The sequence below is a fragment of the Acomys russatus genome, chromosome 19 (genome assembly GCF_903995435.1).
Source record: "Acomys russatus chromosome 19, mAcoRus1.1, whole genome shotgun sequence".
In the NCBI taxonomy this organism is placed as follows: domain Eukaryota; kingdom Metazoa; phylum Chordata; class Mammalia; order Rodentia; family Muridae; genus Acomys; species Acomys russatus.
In genome coordinates, this window is record NC_067155.1 from 24,671,231 (window position 1) to 24,689,834 (window position 18,604).

General features: G+C 46.9%; 1 protein-coding gene across 1 annotated transcript in view; it reads right to left on the reverse strand.

The window, feature by feature from the left end:
• The window catches only part of Fry (FRY microtubule binding protein), a 250,299-nt gene extending 232,799 nt beyond the window's left edge, over positions 1-17,500 (reverse strand). Inside the window, exon 1 of the mRNA XM_051162840.1 lies at positions 17,243-17,500. Within this exon, the coding sequence (XP_051018797.1) occupies positions 17,243-17,312 (70 nt within the window). The 5' untranslated portion in view covers positions 17,313-17,500. The remainder of the gene's footprint in view (positions 1-17,242) is intronic.
• Positions 17,501-18,604: the final 1,104 nt, after the last annotated feature.

The window sequence follows — 18,604 nt, forward strand, 5'->3', positions numbered from 1 at the left end:
TCTACATGCTGGTATGTACATATGAGTGCAGATGCCCTTGGAGGCCAGAGACATTGGCCCCCCCAGGAGCTGGAGTTCTGACAGGGGTGCTGGAGACTGAACCTGGGTCCTCTGCAAGGAGCCACGGTCTTGTACACTCTAAGCACATGCTGTGTGACTCAGCTTTCCCCCCTAGTCACTGCTGTTTTTAAAAATCCCGTCTATGTAGGAAGAAGAGATAAAAAAAAGAATTGGGCAGATTTTCATCAGTAGAGCAGGCAGTCGCTACTCTGGCCCCAGCGATGGCAGAATCAGTCATTACACCTGGAGTGTGCTGGTCTCAGGAGCAGCAGCGTGAGCTGTGAGGAAAACAGGATTGGCATTCAGGAAGGAATGCGAGCAGGCAAGCACTCCCTTGGTTTCCTGTTGAGTCCTTTCTCCCTCAGGCAGACGCAGCCCTAATCCCGGCCTCAGCTCTCCCAGCCACTCTCCCTCCACACGACATGACTTTGCCCTCTACCATGCCAACCATCTCCCCTTCAAAGAGCATTTGAAACTTCCCTCAGTGCCACGAACCTGCCTCTTGCCAAACCAAAGGCTGACAGTAGTTTTCACCACCTGACCATATCCTGGGATGAAATCATTTGGGGCTCCCAAGTCAGAGGATACATGAATCGCTAAATATGTAGTCACAGGAGTGAGGCTATAATGCTGTCTAGCCTCGCCACCGCATTCCTCAGCTGAGTTTCTTGAGTCTGTCTACTTGAATGGTCCTAACGGAGTCCCAAAACAGAACGCTGTAGTGGGTGCTGGCCTGTCACATGGACCACAGAGTCTTGAAATGCTACGTATGGTCGGCGAACACGTACCTAAAAACTGAGCCTCTCCATTTTGCTACGTTCACTCTGAGGACTGAGAATATTCATCGTGGTGTACATGCAAACAAAGTTCCCGACCCAGTGTTCATTTTTGTTATTAGTTGTATCTATGCCCTCCTCCCTCTTGTGACAATTATTCAAAGGCCACTACTTGGTAGCTGTGACCAGAGCACTCTGTGGCTGGCTGACACTGACAAGACCAGGCCCTGGCAGAGCAAGTTATTAGAGCTTCTAGAAACTTCCTTAGATAAAGGTAGGGAGGAGGTACTGGAGACTTAGCCCAATAGGGCAGCATATGACCTGCAGGGAAAGACAAACGCAGGCCTTCAGGTGTTTCCCCCACAGTGACAGCTGCAAGTCCACCTGGCTCCAGAAACTCCACTGTTGTCCCCAGGGCAGCGGGGTATACCTGAAAGAGGGCCAAACTATCCCACCCATGAATATAATCAAAGCAGTTGACAAGATCATCTCATACTTGTTTATTAAGAGTGCTGTCAGGCCCAGCGGTGTGGTGGCACATACCTGCAATCCCAGCAGAGACAAGTGGATCTCTGAGTTCGAGGCCAGCCTGGTCTACAGAGTGAGTCCAGGACAACGAAGGCTATATAGAGAAACCCTGTCTTGGGAAACAGAGACTAAAACAAAAACAACAACAACAAAAGAGTGATATCTTCAGGATCCTTCCTAATGGTGTGTGTGTGTGTGTGTGTGTGTGTGTGTGTGTGTGTGTATCCCTGCGCATGCGCCATCAGTGCTCCTCACTCTCCCTCAGGGAGCCCCTGGACCAGGCAGGTTCTCACCTCCAGCACTTGGTCATAGTCCATCCCTTCTCCTCCTCTCCAGGTACCATTGTTACAGCTTTCAATAAACATCCCTCAGGCCATTCCCTCCCACTAGGGATGTTGAGTTGCTTCTCCCACTGAACATTCGTCAGGCCAGTGTCTCTTGGTCCCAGCACAAGGCCCGCCACAAGTAGGACATCTCTTTAAACAGAATTTTTGTTCTCTCTATAACTTCCCCGTGTCTCGTTTTTCATTAGAACTGTCTGCCTGTGGAGCCCACGGGAGGCAGGACTAGGCCTGCCTGCTCGTGGACCACACAAGTAAGGATTTAATGAAGGGAAAGAGGGGTCACTCAGGCATGTCCAGCTTGTGTGGATGCCGGGGGGCATGTGCACCTCACTTACTGAGAACTTTGGATTCAGATTTATTTAGTTTTTCTAGGAAGGCAAGCCTCCACGTGGGAAAGAGACTTGGATCAGTCACTAGAGAATTAAATTAGTTCAGAGAGCTCTCTCCAAGCCTGGTTTTCTTCCAATTTGCCCAAAGTGGTTGAAAGGTCTGGAAGTAAATTGAATCCATGGGTTATAAATGACATGTAGGAAAAGTTACTGTTTTTACAGAGAACAGTCCTTGATGGTGCCAACTCGTTGGAAAGCAAACAAAAGATCTATCTCTCAAGTTGGCTGATCATGACACATGTAGAGTCGCTCCAAGTTTACTGTGGGTTCCACAGACATGTGGCCCTGGGATTCTGTGAGTGGACTGATGACGTTTAGCTTGGTGAACCCATGCAGAGAAATCAGGTGAGGGGTGACTCCATAGCTGAATTTAGATGCTCAGTTTCTGCTGAGAGTATGAGGTAGAAAGAAAGAACCTTAAAGCAAGGGTGCCATCCACGGATGACAAAGATGCTAGCTAAGTGTCACTATAGCCATCTCATCCCCATTCACAGCACGGCCTTCATTTAGCAGATTATTAAGCATAGTGCACGCTGAAGTGAGCTAGGGAGTCCAAAAGTGATGGTTGAGTTTCAGTGTGAACACTTGGGCAAAGTGTGACTATACAACACCGTCACCATTGCTATAATGGGGGTATGTGGAAAGGGAAGGGGAAGGCATGACCCTGGAGGTGACATTTGAACTCATGTTTGAGGCAAGAGCATGGCCCATGTCCCCAAAGTTCATGTTCCAGGTCTATTGTGCATGTGCTGGAACCACAGCCCATACTGATGCCATGCTACATTACCTGGCCTGGACGGGCATGGCAGTCCAGACCTGTAACCACAGCACTTGGGAGGATGAGGGAGGAAAGTCGGGAGTTTGAGTTCACCTTAGGCTACGTGACATGGACCTATCTCAAAACAACAACAACAACAATAATGGCAAAAACAATAACAATGATGACAACACCACAACAAATATAACAATAATGACAACAACAGTAGCAACAATGACAACAACAATAGCAGTAAGGACAACAACAATGATGACAATAACTACGACAATAGCAACAATAATGACAATGCCAACAACAATAACATTAATGACAACAACAATAATGACGACAACAACAACAACAACTACGATGATGACAATAGTAACAATAACGACAACAACAATAACGGTGACAACTACCACCACCACAACAACAACAGTAATGACAACAACAACTATGATAGCAACTACGACAACAATGCCAACAACGATGACAACTACAGCAACAATAATAACAATAACGATGACAATGACAATAACAAAACAACAAAGTCTCTAAACAAAGCAACAAAAAGCCACACACCTGAACAACAATGGCACCACCTAAGAATTTGGAGGAGAGGGATTCTATCATGAACCTGTTTGGATGGCTTACTTTCTGAGGTTCTAGAAACATCTCTCTATCAGAATGTCTTTTGTGGGACGGTAAGTTTCAGACACTATATTTTCTTGCTAACAGGCCATGAACTCAGTGGGGGGTTAGTATTTAATCCCTGTAAACAAGTATTGATGCAGTGAACTAATAATATCAGCTACTGTTACAACAGAGCACACCAAACACTTCATAAACATTAACTCATCTAATTACTAGGGCTTTTTTATAGCTATACTTTGTAATCATAACACACATATATAATTACACATATAAGGCATATAACACATAAGTATATAAAATACACATTGTTTAGACTTGTAATATTATTGTATTAAATTTTTAAAGAAATTTATTTTTATTTTATGAATGTAAGTATCTGCATGTACATATGTATACGTACAATTGAATACAATTCCCACCTGAGTCCAGAAGGGGGTGTCTGACCCCCTGAAACCACACTTACAGATTGTTGTGAGCTACCACATAGGTGGTAGTACTCGAACCCTGGTCCTCTGGAAGAGCATCCAGTGCTCTTAACTACTGAGCCATCTCTCCAGCCCTTTATATTATTAACTTTTATCAGAACTAGAAATTTCTCAGAGTCACATGTGGCTGAGTCCAAGCACATATATTTCTAAGTGTTTCAAATCACGCAACACAATTCTTGTTTCACCAAAAAGTTAATCAAACAAACCTAGTAAATTCTTTCCACATTTTCTATCATAATAAGAGTTAATGGATGTAGCTGGGGAGTTAAGGGTTTGCCTAGCAAGGGCAAGGGCCTGGGTTTGACAAAAAGAAGTGTCTAGTAGCCAAAAGATCGTAAAAACAAAAATAAAAAAGTCCATAGCTACCCCTTTTAGAGAAAGATATGCGATTCCGGGGCAGACCCTTGCGTTTGGCCCACAGTATGGGTGTGTAGAACTGAGAGCTCTGCACGCACCAGGCCCGGGTTTGGTTCCCAGTGCTGAAGGCAAGAAGAACCAGACCTCTGGGTGGTTCCCTCCTCACACCAGAACACAATGCAGAGCTGGGCTTGCACGCTGGGCCTTTCTTGTTCTCACCGTGTGAGCCCTCCTGCATGGTCACTCTCTGCAGCAGGGCTCAGTGAAGACCCCAACTTACCACTGTTTGTGGCACTAAAGAACAAAAGCGAATCTCCCAAACAGGATGAAACTCCCAGCTGACTCCTAGCGACTTCAACTTCCTGCTTACCGTGGGGGAGAGATGGAGGCTCGGCCTCAAGCTTGGCCTTCGCAGCACATCCAGACGTGGGTAGATCTTTGGGCATCAACTTAAGATTGCCCATAAATAACATTTAAAAAAAACAAATCTTCTCTCCCTTGTGTGGATCCATAGCAGAAAGGCCAGGAAATTGTGAGGCTGACTAGAGCAGCTGGGGTGGTCATCTTCCCATGGAAGACATGGTCCAATCACAGATGCACATGGCGGCGGGGGTGGGGGTGGGGGGATCTGATAAACACCAACAGTGTGTCATTCTTGGGCCAATGGAACACTTCATTCTCCTGGCCCAAGGAGTGACAGCCTCTTAGTCACTCCCTAAAGCAAAAGCCTTGTCTGGCAGGACAATATGACATTAATGCGCTCAACGGGGCCAGTCTGATGGCTGCCACTCTGTGTCTGAGGGACACTTGAGAGCTGTTGATCGTGGTCTCCGTCCACACACGCCACGAGCTGCTCTCTCTTCGCTCAACTCATTTACCACTCAACCAGAAAGCTGTACCTAGAGTTTCACTTTCGTTGCTTTATTCACATTTGCGCGCCGCATGCTCATGTGCGCATGCCGTGGCCTGTGCATCTGGAGGTCCTGGGAACGCTTATGGGAACAGTTTCCTTTTTCATGTAGGCCCTTGGGATCAAACTCAGGTTGTCTGGCAAGATGGCACCACTGTTTGGCCCATGCAACCATCTTGTCATGATTTTTCTTGCAGAGGTGTGCACATCTTATCAACAAAGCTGGACAGAGAGAGAACGGCGGCATACTCCTTCCTCCTCAGCTCTGCAATCTAGAATTAGCATATGCTAACACAGATCCTAAGATATGAAAGTAGAAAGAGGACATCTTTGAAATGGAAGAGAATCCATGGGGGAGGACAGGAGAGGGCAATGGAAGTAAGTGTAGTTTCTTTTTCTTTGTTCTGATAAAACTTGGGAAGGAAAAGATTCATTTCATATTAGGCTTCCAGGTTAAACTCCATCCCAGAGGGAAGGCAAGGCGGGAACCTGGAGGCAGGAGTTAAAGCAGAGGCCATGGAAGAAAACTGCTTACTGGTTTTCTTTTTGTTGGTTTTTGTTTTGTTTTGTTTGTTTGCTTGCTTGTTTTTTGGGGAGTTGAGACAAGGTCTCTCTGTGTAGCCCTTGGCTGTCCTGGACTCGCTTTGTAGACCAGGCTGGCCTTGAACTCACAGAGATCCACCTGCCTCTGTCTCCCCAGTGCTGGGATTAAAGGCATGCACCACGATGCCCTGGCCTTACTGGCTTTCTTTCTACTCCTTGCTCAACTGCTTTCTTATATAGCCCAGGACCACCTACCGGCCTAGGGATGGCTCCACCCATTGTACGCTGAGCCCTCCCACATCAGTCATCAACTAGGAAAATGGCCACAAGCCAATCTGATGGAGGCAACAAGTCAGCTGAGGGTCTCTTCTCAAGTGTGTCTAGCACTGTGTGAAGCTGACGGGAGCTGAGCAGCAAAGGGATGAATATGGGCCAAGCACACGGTCTGCTCGAACGAACGTGTTTTTAGGAAGCTATCACACTGTGCAAGGAGTGCACATCCAGGAGTACACCCTGACTAAAAAAAGACAAGCTTTTACCCGCAACCTGATGTGTGGTGTGAGTGCACATCTGTATGTAAGTTCACACCGAGGACAGCCCTGGGGCCACAGTGAGAGAAGTAAACACAAAGCCTCAGTGTGTGGCTACAAAGGAGACAGGAATCTCATTAGAAACGTGGCAGGTTACTTTTGGGCATCCTAAGATAAAAAGGGTATGCTGGGGTAAGACCATGTTGACAGTCAGTTTCCAGGCTTCATGTCTAGAGGAAATTTATTAAAAATCTGATTTTCAGAAAGTATAACTACACACACACACACACACACACACACACACACACACACACACACATACACACACAGGAGTAATTGGCCTCCTAACAGGGGCTCATAACTGCCTCCAATTCAGGGTCCATGGGTAATCTATTCACCCAGAACACCTTTTTCTCGATTTTAGCCATTTTTAATACTTGCTATTGGTATGAAGCAAAGGTACCAGTGTTATCAAGTCAATGTTTCCCATTTTCAAGAGCCAAGCACTTCCTGTGGCCTTTTGGATATTTAACATGGATTAGGAAACTGACTGGTGACCAAATGCTAGGCCAGTGTCCATTAGCTACATGGCAATATATGCCAGACTCTCTAGAACGCCAGCAATTGTTATAATCGCTGTATTTCAAGTTGTAGGGAAAAAAAGGGAAACAAATGTATCTTCAGACCAGGGTACCAAGTCTGTGCCACATCACACTGAAGGCAGTCTTGTTCAGAGTTACTGACGTAGACATATAGTTACTTTGTTTTTTCCATACATATACACATGTATGTTCACATGTACATGGAATATTAAGACATGCATATACATATGTATATGTCCATAAACAATAGAACCTGATAGCCTCTGCAGGGTGAGTTTTCCTCTTATTCAGGTTACAGAAAAGCAAGTTGGGCCAGGAAGCTGTGCAGGTCTGAGACCCCGCCCCCTTTTGATCAGTAACACCCACCCCACTAACCCTCCTTCAGTCAAGCATCCACAGAGATAGCTGGTCAATACAGGTTACATGCGTGCCATTCTTCAGTGGGAATAGTAAAAGCACTTCATAGACTTCATTTTCATAAGCAAGAGATGGAGGGCCAGGTTTGTTCTATTTTCATTAAGGAAGAAAAACAGCCATGGTTATATACACACAAACACACTACACACACACACACCACACACACACACACACACCACACACACACACCACACATCACACACACACACCACATCACACACCTCACATCACACACATGTACACATATGCCACACACCCCCACACACATATGCACACACACATCTTACATACATACACACAAGACCTCTACCACGACACCCACTCATCCTGTACCCACAACCCCAACACACACCACACACACACATACATATACACACACCACATACACATGCACATACCACACACACCCACACACACACACATACCACATAACCCCCCCCACATATGCACACACACCACACATACATAAACACCAATCCCATACACACCAAACACACACAACACACACACACACACACACACTGAAAGGTACAGAGTAAAAACTCAAGAATTTACTGAGAAGTAGAAGCATTTGATTGGCTTGTCTATTAGCCAGCAAAGCATTTTATTGGTGACCAAGCCCCGCCTACATAAATACAATGTTCAAATGGAATTTTACTAAAGTGTTGCCCTAGTTAATCTAACACCCAGTCCTTTCCCTGGCTGCCAAAATACATATTTACCTGTTTAAAACTAAACTCAGAGAGGTCAGGCCAGCATGCCTGATGCTCAGCAAAGAAGTGTGGGGATGTGGACTTAATGTTAACATTTCTACAGTCTCGCTCTGTGGCACTGGTTGAGAAGCCCTGGGCTTTCCTAGCAGTGCTGAACCTACTTTCCACTCTGTCGATTAAGGATGGCAGAAGCAGTCTGAGTTGTTTATCAAATTAAGGTTGATAAACAGCACTCCGTGAAGCTCCCAGTGCCTTCCTGAAAAAGATTTCAACTCCTTTGAATTTACACAACACACTTTTATAGCCTCGTGAAAAGCGTTCCCCCAAACGCGATGGGCTTGGCTTAAACTTCCATCTGCAGCTCCTCAAATGACTGCACAGTAGAAAGGAATTAGGCCCAAATCAGGCTCATTACGGCGTCGAATATAAACTTTCCGTGCTTAGCATCTGGAGTTGTGGGTGACTAACACTTTAAATGCTGTGCACTCAGTGAAAGAGAGGGAGTGACAGGAAGATTAGAGGTGAGTGGTGGGATACTGAACTTAACTTACAGAAATATGCAATTTAGTCAGTCTCTTGGTGACACACACACATACACACACACACACACACACACACACACACACACCTACCTCTTTAATCCCAAGACACACTGGAGAGGAATGGAGCCACTTAAAACATTTTCCTAAGCATGGCAGCAGGAGAAACAGGCCGAAGGAGCTACGGGACCTGAGAGTGCAAGAGCGAATGCCACCACCACATGCACGAGCCAAGCAACCAAACACAGAAGTTGAACTTGGTGATTTCAGGAAGCAGAAAGCAGAGGCAGGAGGATTGCCACTAGTTCAAGGTAGTGTGTGTAGTGAGTTCCAAGCCAGTGCGTCAGGGCTACACAGCAAGACTGTGCCAAAACAAGGAAGAAAGTGAAAAGGGTGGGGGGGGGGGGGGGGGGGGGGGGGGGGGGGGGGGGGGGGGGGGAGAGGAAGGAGGGTGGAGTGGACAGAGGGACACACCACCACTAACGCACAAACAAAAACGAAGATAACGTCTCTTTGCATTGTTTTAGTGTAAAGAGTGCCTATCTGGAAGCTTCCACATCTAGTAAAATCTAGGCAAGAGTTCCTTCCTGGTCTCTAATGCAAAGAACTTATATTTCTCCTTTAGCTGTCCTGCTAGGAGAAATATTTCAAAAATGTTCTTACAAAACCAGCTCTGTAAACACCAGGCTTCCTTCCAAATGTCCTCAGAAGTGAAGAATATTAAAAAAAAAACAAAACAAAACAAAAACAAAAAAAAAACAGAGCTAGCATCAACAGACTTCTCAAACACATCCTCTAAAAATGATGCTCTCCAAGGCCTGTGCTCCACATCGCCTCTGGGTGATGGGACACCTCTCCCCAGGGGTCTGAGAGTCCAGGGATCTTCCGCATGAACACACCTAAATCTAGATGTTCCACACCTGTGGTGTGTGGGGATGATTCGTGTCTGTACACAGTCGATAATCAGTAAGGAGTACTGAGCCGTGTTTCCGTGTGTGTCTCACACTGTGAAATAGCATCACATCAGTGTGATCCCCGAGAAGAACTCATGATCCAGGAGGAAGTTTTGTGATGTAATCAAGTATGGAAAAGTAGAAAAAGATATTCCTATGGATGAGGTCATTGGCATGGCTCTTCCGAGGCTGAGAGATGCAGTAACTGGGCTGGAGAGAGGGCTCAGAGGTTAAAGAGCTGCTCTCCCAGCAGACTCAGGCTCGGTTCTCGGTATCCTCACAGCACTGTAATTTCAGTTCCCGATTGTCTGCTGCCTTCTTCTGGCCTTCTCAGGAACTGCATGCATGTGGTGCATATACATACATACATACATACAAACACTCATACACAATAAAAATAAGTAATTTTAAAAAAGAGAGAGAGAGAACATTCTCTTATTCATATAGTCCACAACTCCAGGTTGAAGTAATATGATTTAAATAAATGTAATTGCTGAATGTGCTCTATGAAATAACAGTAGTAGTAAGGGGGGAAATGAGGTGAAGCTGAGGACCGTCTTGCTCCACCAATGTCACCCACATTTCCAGGAAGCTTTAGGGTTCAGAAAAGAAAGCTAATACATTTTGGAAAATTTTTATCATATTAATTTAAAAGCCAGATCTACCTCTGAACTACTTAAGTGACAAATACCAAATTTTGTTGCATTTGAAAATTTTTAAATTCAATTTTATTTTTAAATTTTATGTGTGTGGGTGTTTTGTCCGCATATATGCCTATATGCCTGGAGCCCACACAGGATGTTAGACCCCACGTAACTGGAGTTACAGGTGGTTGTGAGTCACCAAGTGGTGCTGGGAACGGACCTGGTCCTCTGAAAGAGCAGCCAGTTCCCTTAAACCACCAAGCCATCTCTCCAGCCCCACACTGTATTTTTTAAAGTCTTAACCAAAGGCCAGTACTTAACTAAGAACTCTATTTATTCATATAAATCTGGCCCGAAATGTAACAAAATGTACCTTCGTAATGCCATGTGAACATCTTCTAAGACAGAAATTACACACAGGGAGAATTAAATGTCACCATCCTTATCCAGTCATTGGAAGGGGCTTGGTTCACTCATCAGTTCGCCGCAGGAGGTGACGGACCCCACCAAGGCCACAGGCCACTTGCTCCTCACCAGACCACACTGACTAATACAGAAGGCTGCAGAACGCAGATGGCACCAATAAGATGGTCAGGACATTTGTAACATTCCAACTGCTTTAACTGTACCCCAGCGTAAATGAATGAGCCACAGGCGTGCGTTCAGCTATCTGGAAACAGAAGCCCTTTAAAGGGCATTTCTTATCGTTTGAAGTGTCTAAACCTGGCAACTTTCTCAAATCTTCTGGACAGGTTCCAACATGTGTAATTATTCTGGGCATCTCTCTTTACTGCCATTTGCCTTTCAGAAAGGCATTTCAACTCCCTTTTGAAATATTTATTTATTTTATTTGCATGAGTATTTTTCTTGTGTGCTATCTATGTGGCCCCAGTGCCCAGAAGGCCAGAAGTGGGAAGGTTCTCCCTCCTCTAAATACAGTGGCAGTCAGGAGTTTGCTGCTGGTTTCTGAACAGCAGAGCACATCGGTAATATAAGCAAACTACTGTTCTACATGAAGCTTAATGCATACACACATGTAGATTTAATTCATTTAATTTAACTGAAGATCTATCATATCTATGTATCTATCATCTGTCTGTCTGTCTGTCTGTCTATCTATCTATCATCTACCCATCTGTCTATCTACAAACATCAATACCAATACTGGGACTCAGACCCAGGATCTGTCTGTCCGTCTGTCCATCCATCCATCTATATACAAATGTATCAGTGTCAATGCTGGAGCTCAAACTCAGGGCCTCATGAATGCCAGATAAACACTGCACTACTGGGCCCCACACATTTGTACACACTTTTCAGAGTAGGAACAAATCAACATAAAAGAAGTAGCCTTATTAGGTGTGTGTGTGTGTGTGTGTGTGTGTGTGTGTGTGTGTGTGTGTGTGACAGACAGACAGAGAGACAGAAGAGACTGACTGACTGCATACACTTCAGCACGCAGGGAAGGAGGGTAGGGTGTGCCGGAGGCTAAGAACTGGCAGAGGTTTTAAGCAATAAAAAACTAAATACCTATAAACCAGCCAGTTCCCAATAGTGTTCTTCATCCTTTGGTCCCGTCTGCAAATATAAAAACAATGCAGGGCCTGGAGAGACGCTCGGTAGTTCAGAGCGCCGGCTGCTCCTCCAGTGGACCAGGGTTAGGTTCCCAGCATGCACGTGGCAGTTCCACAGTCTTCCTGAGTCCCGGGGGATTCACCCGCTTCTTGCCTCCCCAGGCACCAGGCACAGAAGCGATGCACAGACACATATGCAGGCAAAACCCTCATATGAAAGTGATAAATACTTTATGATAATCAAGCAAACAAATAAATACAGACAATGCAACAACCACTTTCTCAAGTTTCAATACCTTTTATTCCCAAGTTTATAAAACGTGGATGACATATTATAGCCTGTGTGGTTGCTGGAAACAATTGTTTGGCCTCTTTTGCCTAAGGTAGTCTCAGGTGACGGTATTCAGTCTCCAGAGTGTCCCAGTTTGGATGAATAACTCCGTGACTGCCCTATATATAAGTCACGGAGCGGAGCATTAGACACAGAGCGGCAGTGTGTTATTCCAGGCAGGGTCTGCTTGCATCTTAATGAACTGTGCATTTAAGTTCAAAACAAACAACTAACAGTAGCTACTGTACAAACAGAGCTTCAGCAGCACATGCATAAAGCGAGGGCAGGGCCGCTGCAAGGTGCAGTCAAGGGAGGATTTCTATTGTAAACAAGAGGGAGCCAGAGCAGGGTGGGGGGGAGGGGGGGAGAGCAGCAAGCCAAACACGGCCAGCAGAGCGGGCCATGAGAAGTGGGGGGCAAGAGAGGAAGACAGAGGGAGGACAGGTAAAGGAGAGAGAGGGAGAGAAATGGGGGGGGGGGGAGACAAGAGAGGCAGTCCATAGCTGAAATAGCAGGGTTATAAGGGAATGTACGCCCATGAGTGGGGGCAGGGTGAGAAGAGCCAGGAAGTCAGCATGGCACTGGTGTTGAGAGAGGCTGGAGGCTGCATGTGCTTTGGTATGTAACAGGCACCACAGGCAGCCATCAGTCCCAAGAATCTTCTGGACCTGACAACCACCACCTCCAGTTTGTCTCTACAATAAACCTAGCAATAGACTCCTGTCTGCCTGGGGCCCATGGGTGCTGCTATGGGGTATCAGCACTTTAGCAGAAGTGGCCCATGGCCTCTGGGGGGTACTGCCATCACCAAACACTGTGAGCTACAGCCACAAGCGGCCTCTCCCTTGCTGAACTCAGACAGTAGGGCTTGGTCACTGCTCCACTAAAGGATTCCAATGTTAGGGCATAGCTCAGTGGTGGAGTAACCTCAACACACACACACACACACACACACACACACACACACACACACACACCACATACACACACAGATGTACATACACATACCACATACACACACCACATATACACAGACACACACACACAGACATACAGACACACACACACACACACACACACACAAACACACACACACACACAAACACGCACACACCAAAATGTGTCTGTACTTGAACTGTAGCTATCAATAGGTTCAGGCAACTCTATTAACATTAATTTTCCACATATTTAATCCACGTTTATAAAAGGTGTTTTTCATAGTGCCCTAGCGGTTCACTTGCCATCTAGCTAAGCATCATCAGGAAAGTGCAGCCTCACAGCTACGCACACTTGGCCCACGAGTTCCTTGGCCCAAGAACTAACATCGGCAAGCAAGCTTTTCCACAGGAATGGATTTTCTCTCCCTCTCTGTCTCTGTCTCTGTCTCCCTCCCTCCCTCCCTCCCCCTCTCTTCTGCCCTCTCCCTCCCTTTCCCTTCCCCTCCCTCCCTCTCTTCCTCCCTCCTTCTCTCCCTCCTCTCTTCTGCCATCTCCCTCCCTTTTCTCTCCCGCCTCTCTTTTGCCCTTTCCCTCCCTTTCCCCCTCCTCTCCCCGCTTCACTTGAAGATAACATTGAACTCTACCATCTACCTGCCTCTACCTCTGAAGAGCTGGGATTAAAGCAGAAGGCCACACCACACAGATGCTGCCCTAATCCACAGAATGAACTCCCTACAGCTTGGAAGCACCCGCCTCTGGTTCTGCCTGTGCATCCAAGTTTCCCTGGAGCGATATCAGCCACTTTGGGGCACACCAATCTCTATGCAAAGAGGTCATTCGGTCCTTCCAGAGTAGGGAGTTCTAAGGACCCGAAAGGGTTAATGAACATGAAGCTGTTGTCCTGGATGAGCGGTGAGCAGCCAGACTGGCAGATACCACAGGGAGGGCAGCGTACACCACCCTGGAAGGAGCAAGGTGGTTCTGAATGTGCCTCACTCATCTCCTTGGACCAGTGTTCCCTGGACGTCATAGGGTGGCTGGCAGCAACAAGGAAGCCATTTAGACTTTCCAGACATCAGTGAAGGCCACACACTCACTCTCTCTGTGTAAACTCTCCTCCCCTGAGACTCTGCTAACTATTCCAAACTTCCTTCTGGAGCTACCCTAAAGGCCAGAGCGACTTCCTGCCACCGAGACGCTCCCAGGCCAACTCTGCCACATAGCTAGAAGGCATGCATTCAGGGAGAGCAGGAGGCTTTGATAGGAGTTGAGATAGAGAGGGGGTAAAGTTAGAATGTAAATCTAAATTGTCATCTCTCCACAGTGTTCTCTTGCCCAGGGATGAAGTAAGTGTTGACTTTTCATAAAATAATCCACTGAGATTGCCAAGGTGTAGGGAAGAAAATGATCTAGGCCACGTTTTAAGTAGGTTCAGAGGAGTGTCAGAATACATTTGTATTATTTTAGCATTTATCAAACATTTACGATACGTTAGATGTCACCCCAAGGGCTCCGTGTCTGAGCCCCCTTCCCCCCATGCCTATGAGGCACCGATTAATTCTGCTTCCTTTTAGAAGATGAGGAGACAAAGTCAGTGGCTAATCCAAGGCCACACAAGCACAAGGCTTAGATGGTTGGCAGCAAGCTCCTCTGGCTCTGTGACTTGTGGCAAAAGCCCGGTCAATTATGGAATGGCCGTGGTGACGGACACCCAGGGGCAGCAGAAGATCAGCTCAAGAAGATTTGGATAGAAGAGGAGGGAACAACAGGACAATTGTCCAAGTGGGTTAAGGAAAAAGCTTTTTGGTGAGTCCATATGAGAAGAAACGACATTTCCAGACACCAGGCCACTGCAAGTCCCAGCTTCATTCAAACCAACAGGAGGCCTGACAGGATGGGTATGGGGTGTGTTGAGCCAAGGATGGGGGAAAAAGTGTCAAAGCTACCAAGTAGAAGCTAATTCAGTGACCAGTTTGCCTCACTGGCTTGCTCATTCTTCCAATGAGACAAAGACATATAAAAAATGACATTTCGCCCCACACCACACTCTCTCTCTATTGCACGGAAGCCTTAACCTGTAAATGCTTATGACGTCATCCTTCCCTTTACTACTGCCCAGTAAAGCAGTCAAGCTGTAGCTGTGAAGTTTGTTTCATTGCTTTTTAATTGCTGCACTTGTGTAAATATGCACCACCATATAATTAGCGGGCTGTTTCTCCGTTCAGGTATGTGGGCGGGCACCCTCACCTTTCCAACCTGGGAAGGCAGACATGTGCAAACACGTGGTCAGCTGCTTGCCCCGCGGTGCATCCTTTCAGCCAAGGTTACACTCACCGGCAAAGCCTGGAGGCCGGGGTTTTCTACTTTGTCTTCTGCACCAGCAAATTCCTCTCTCTCCCTCCCTATTTGCTACCGGAAACATTTAAAACTTGAAGGTGAGAGCTACACCACGCTGGATGTGTAAGAGCTCAAGGGGACAGGCGGCTAGCCTCTTTCACATACATGGCATGGAGCAGGGTCCTCAGTAAATCCTTGCTGAATGAACTGGGAGAATTTGAAATTGTGTCACAGAGACACTCTCAAAGTCGAGACGAACAATCGTTTTGAATCCTTTCCTTGTGTGGAGAGAGGGAGCAAATTAAGACAATGACGCGATGATCTATTCTGTCTAGAGTCATTTGAAGACAGACAAGAGAGGAGGGTTTTAAAGAAACCGCTTCAGGTGTTGCACAGCATAAACTCCCATCCAAAGGCATGACAAACCCCATGCAGCAGACAGACCTTACCATCCATACCCTGACGTCAAACTTGTAAATGAGGTAGTTTTGTTGTCTCCACCCCATCAAGACAAACTGTTCTCAACACTGTTCAGTCTGTCAAAATTCTTTTCATTAATCAAAGGGCGGACAGACAAAGGAAGATTCGTCTGTGAACGTGGAGTGTACAGAAGATGAAGCCAACTTAAATGATTTATGGCTTGACAAAGCAACAGTGCTGCTCCCAAATGGCCCCCCACTCATACAGAAATGCCCCAGGCAGCCCCCGAGTGCAGAGTGGGGCCCAGTGACCTGGGGAAAATGGCTTCTGTGGGTATCATACAGAGATGCAACCCCCAAATATCATCAGGCAGACACCTCACTCTCTCGACAATCCAGCCTAGGTCTGTTGACATAAAAAACAATGCTTTGCTACAGGTCATTAGTGGAGGAGACATCCGTCACCCCTCAAGAGTCCAGGTAGGATAATTAGCATCTGTCCAATAAGATGCACAAAATAATTTTTTACAAACAAATTCTTAATTTAAAACAGGCAAACATCTACAAGGCCGGTCAGTTTCCCTTGTACAGGATAAGTACAAAAGCTGATGGAGGAAGGAGACATTGTTGCTATCTGTGCTGAAAAACACAAGGTATCCATCTCTCACGCCTGAAGGCCTCAGGCTGACTTTAACCCAGACCCCGGCTGGCTTAGAGGTTGTCTTTTTCAAACAGTGAAGTGCTAATAGTTTCTATATAGGTCAGAAATGCAGCTTCAGAACCATGGTGTCCTTATAGCCTAACGAGCCATTTGGGTCAGAACCGCACTTGTTTACATTTCAGAGAAGCGTGCTTAGACTAGAGCAACTGAGATCTCTAGACATTCCAACGGGTGCACAGCACTCCGGGCATCAGATGAATCTGCAGATGGAGCTATGCCTAACAAAGATGAGCCTTAGGTTTTGGACTTGGAAGCAGTTTTCTCTCTTCAGACAATACCCTAATAAAACAATTACAAAGTACTCGACACCCTGCCACACCCCTTTGATCAAACTGCACTTCGGAAAATATTTAGATAAAGCTGGAACAACCCAAACAAACACCAGGCAGGCTGTGCAGTCGGAATGCTGACTGCCTCCCCAGAGTCTGAGGGGCCGTAGCTTTGGAAATTTTAAGCAAACAAAATCTACTGTATTTTTATTGCAGCCTTCGAAGTTGAGCAGGGCTAGTTCGATTTTCACAGCAGATGGAAGGAGAGAGAGAGAGAGAGAGAGAGAGAGAGAGAGAGAGAGAGAGAGAGAGAGAGAGAGAGAGAGAGAGAGAGAGAGAGAAACTTCTTCCTCAGCTCACAAACATATGTGTCAGTTGAGATCTGATTTCTCCAACCTTAGCAGCATCCAGCTAATAAACCAACAAAAAGCATATTTTCTATTACTCACTGTTACTCCAGGATTTCAGTAAATATTTGATACTGATTTCAAAGAAGCCGGAATCCTGCTGGCTGGCCATGTCTGCCGCATACAAAGAGGCTCCTAGGACCGGGAGCTGCTGTTGGAGGAGCAGGGAGCAGGTACCGGGCGTGGAGATGTGCCTGTCACAGGTTCGTGATGTAAGCGGCGGCGGCGGTCAGAAGCAGAGAGCCACGCTCCTCATTTAAATGACACCAGGAGAGGGATGCTCAGCCTCTCTTCCTCTTCTTCTTCTTCCTCCTCCTCCTCCTCCGGGGCCAGGGCTGGCTTCTTATTTGCTGGGTGCTGCTGTCCCTTGCAAGCCTTCCGCGGCAGAGGCCTCAGCGGCTTTCATTTCTGAGCTGACATAAGCACCATTGCCTGCCGCCTGCCTCCGGCCGCCCACATGCTCAGGCACAGCCAGGTATGGTAGCGAAGAGACCCCACCTGCACCTGGAGCTGCTGCACTGGGCGGAGGGACGTCTGGGCCTCCTGGCTGCCTCCCACCCCCACCCCCTGCAGCCCCTTGCCGAGGGATGGGCTGAAGCCCCGCCCCCAGCCCCTGCCTTTCTCAACCTGAGCTCCCACCCAGCCTCCACCTCGCCGGGGACGAGGAATTTGCCAGCTGCCTGGGGCTCCTAGGGCAGAAAGGTTGGCCAGGGTGTGCTCCGGCTGTGATTTCCCCTTGTGTCTGTCCCTGAAAACGCTCAACTGCGGCACTCTGCGGTAAGCCAGCTGCACCCTTGCATTTGGAAGCAGCAGCGTTTGGGGAGGGGTGTGTGTGTGTGTGTATGGGGGGGGGGGGGAGTGTTCCGGCACCGAGAAGCCAGACGTCTGCCTGGCCTTTCCTTCCTTCTCTGTGATGAACAGACGAGGATCTGCAATTTGTGCAATGCAGGCTTTTTGAGGGGCACCCAAGCCCCAACGCGAGCTCCAAAAGGGAAGGTACACATGCTTAGTCGGCTTGTCTGGCGAACGCCCGGACTCCATCATGGACCGGGTTCTTCATGCTGTCATTTCTAAGCATCGCCTAGGCCAATACACCTTATTTCATAACCACGAAGAAGCTAGGGCACTAAAGCATTGGCCCCTACCGTCACCTACATGAATTCTTTGTACCATGTACCCTGATCTAGGCAGCTTTGTTTCTCATTATCATTACGTTTGATGGTGGTAGGGGGATTAAATAGAAGTATTATTTTAATAATGACGGGCCGCGTTCTGTCAGGTTAGATTTGACCAGCCATCTGTGTAAGCTACTTGGTTTTTCTCTTCTCAGTGCATTTATGACTGAGAGTTTCCAATAAAATGAATATATAATAATTATTTAACCCACTCCCCTCCAAAATGTGC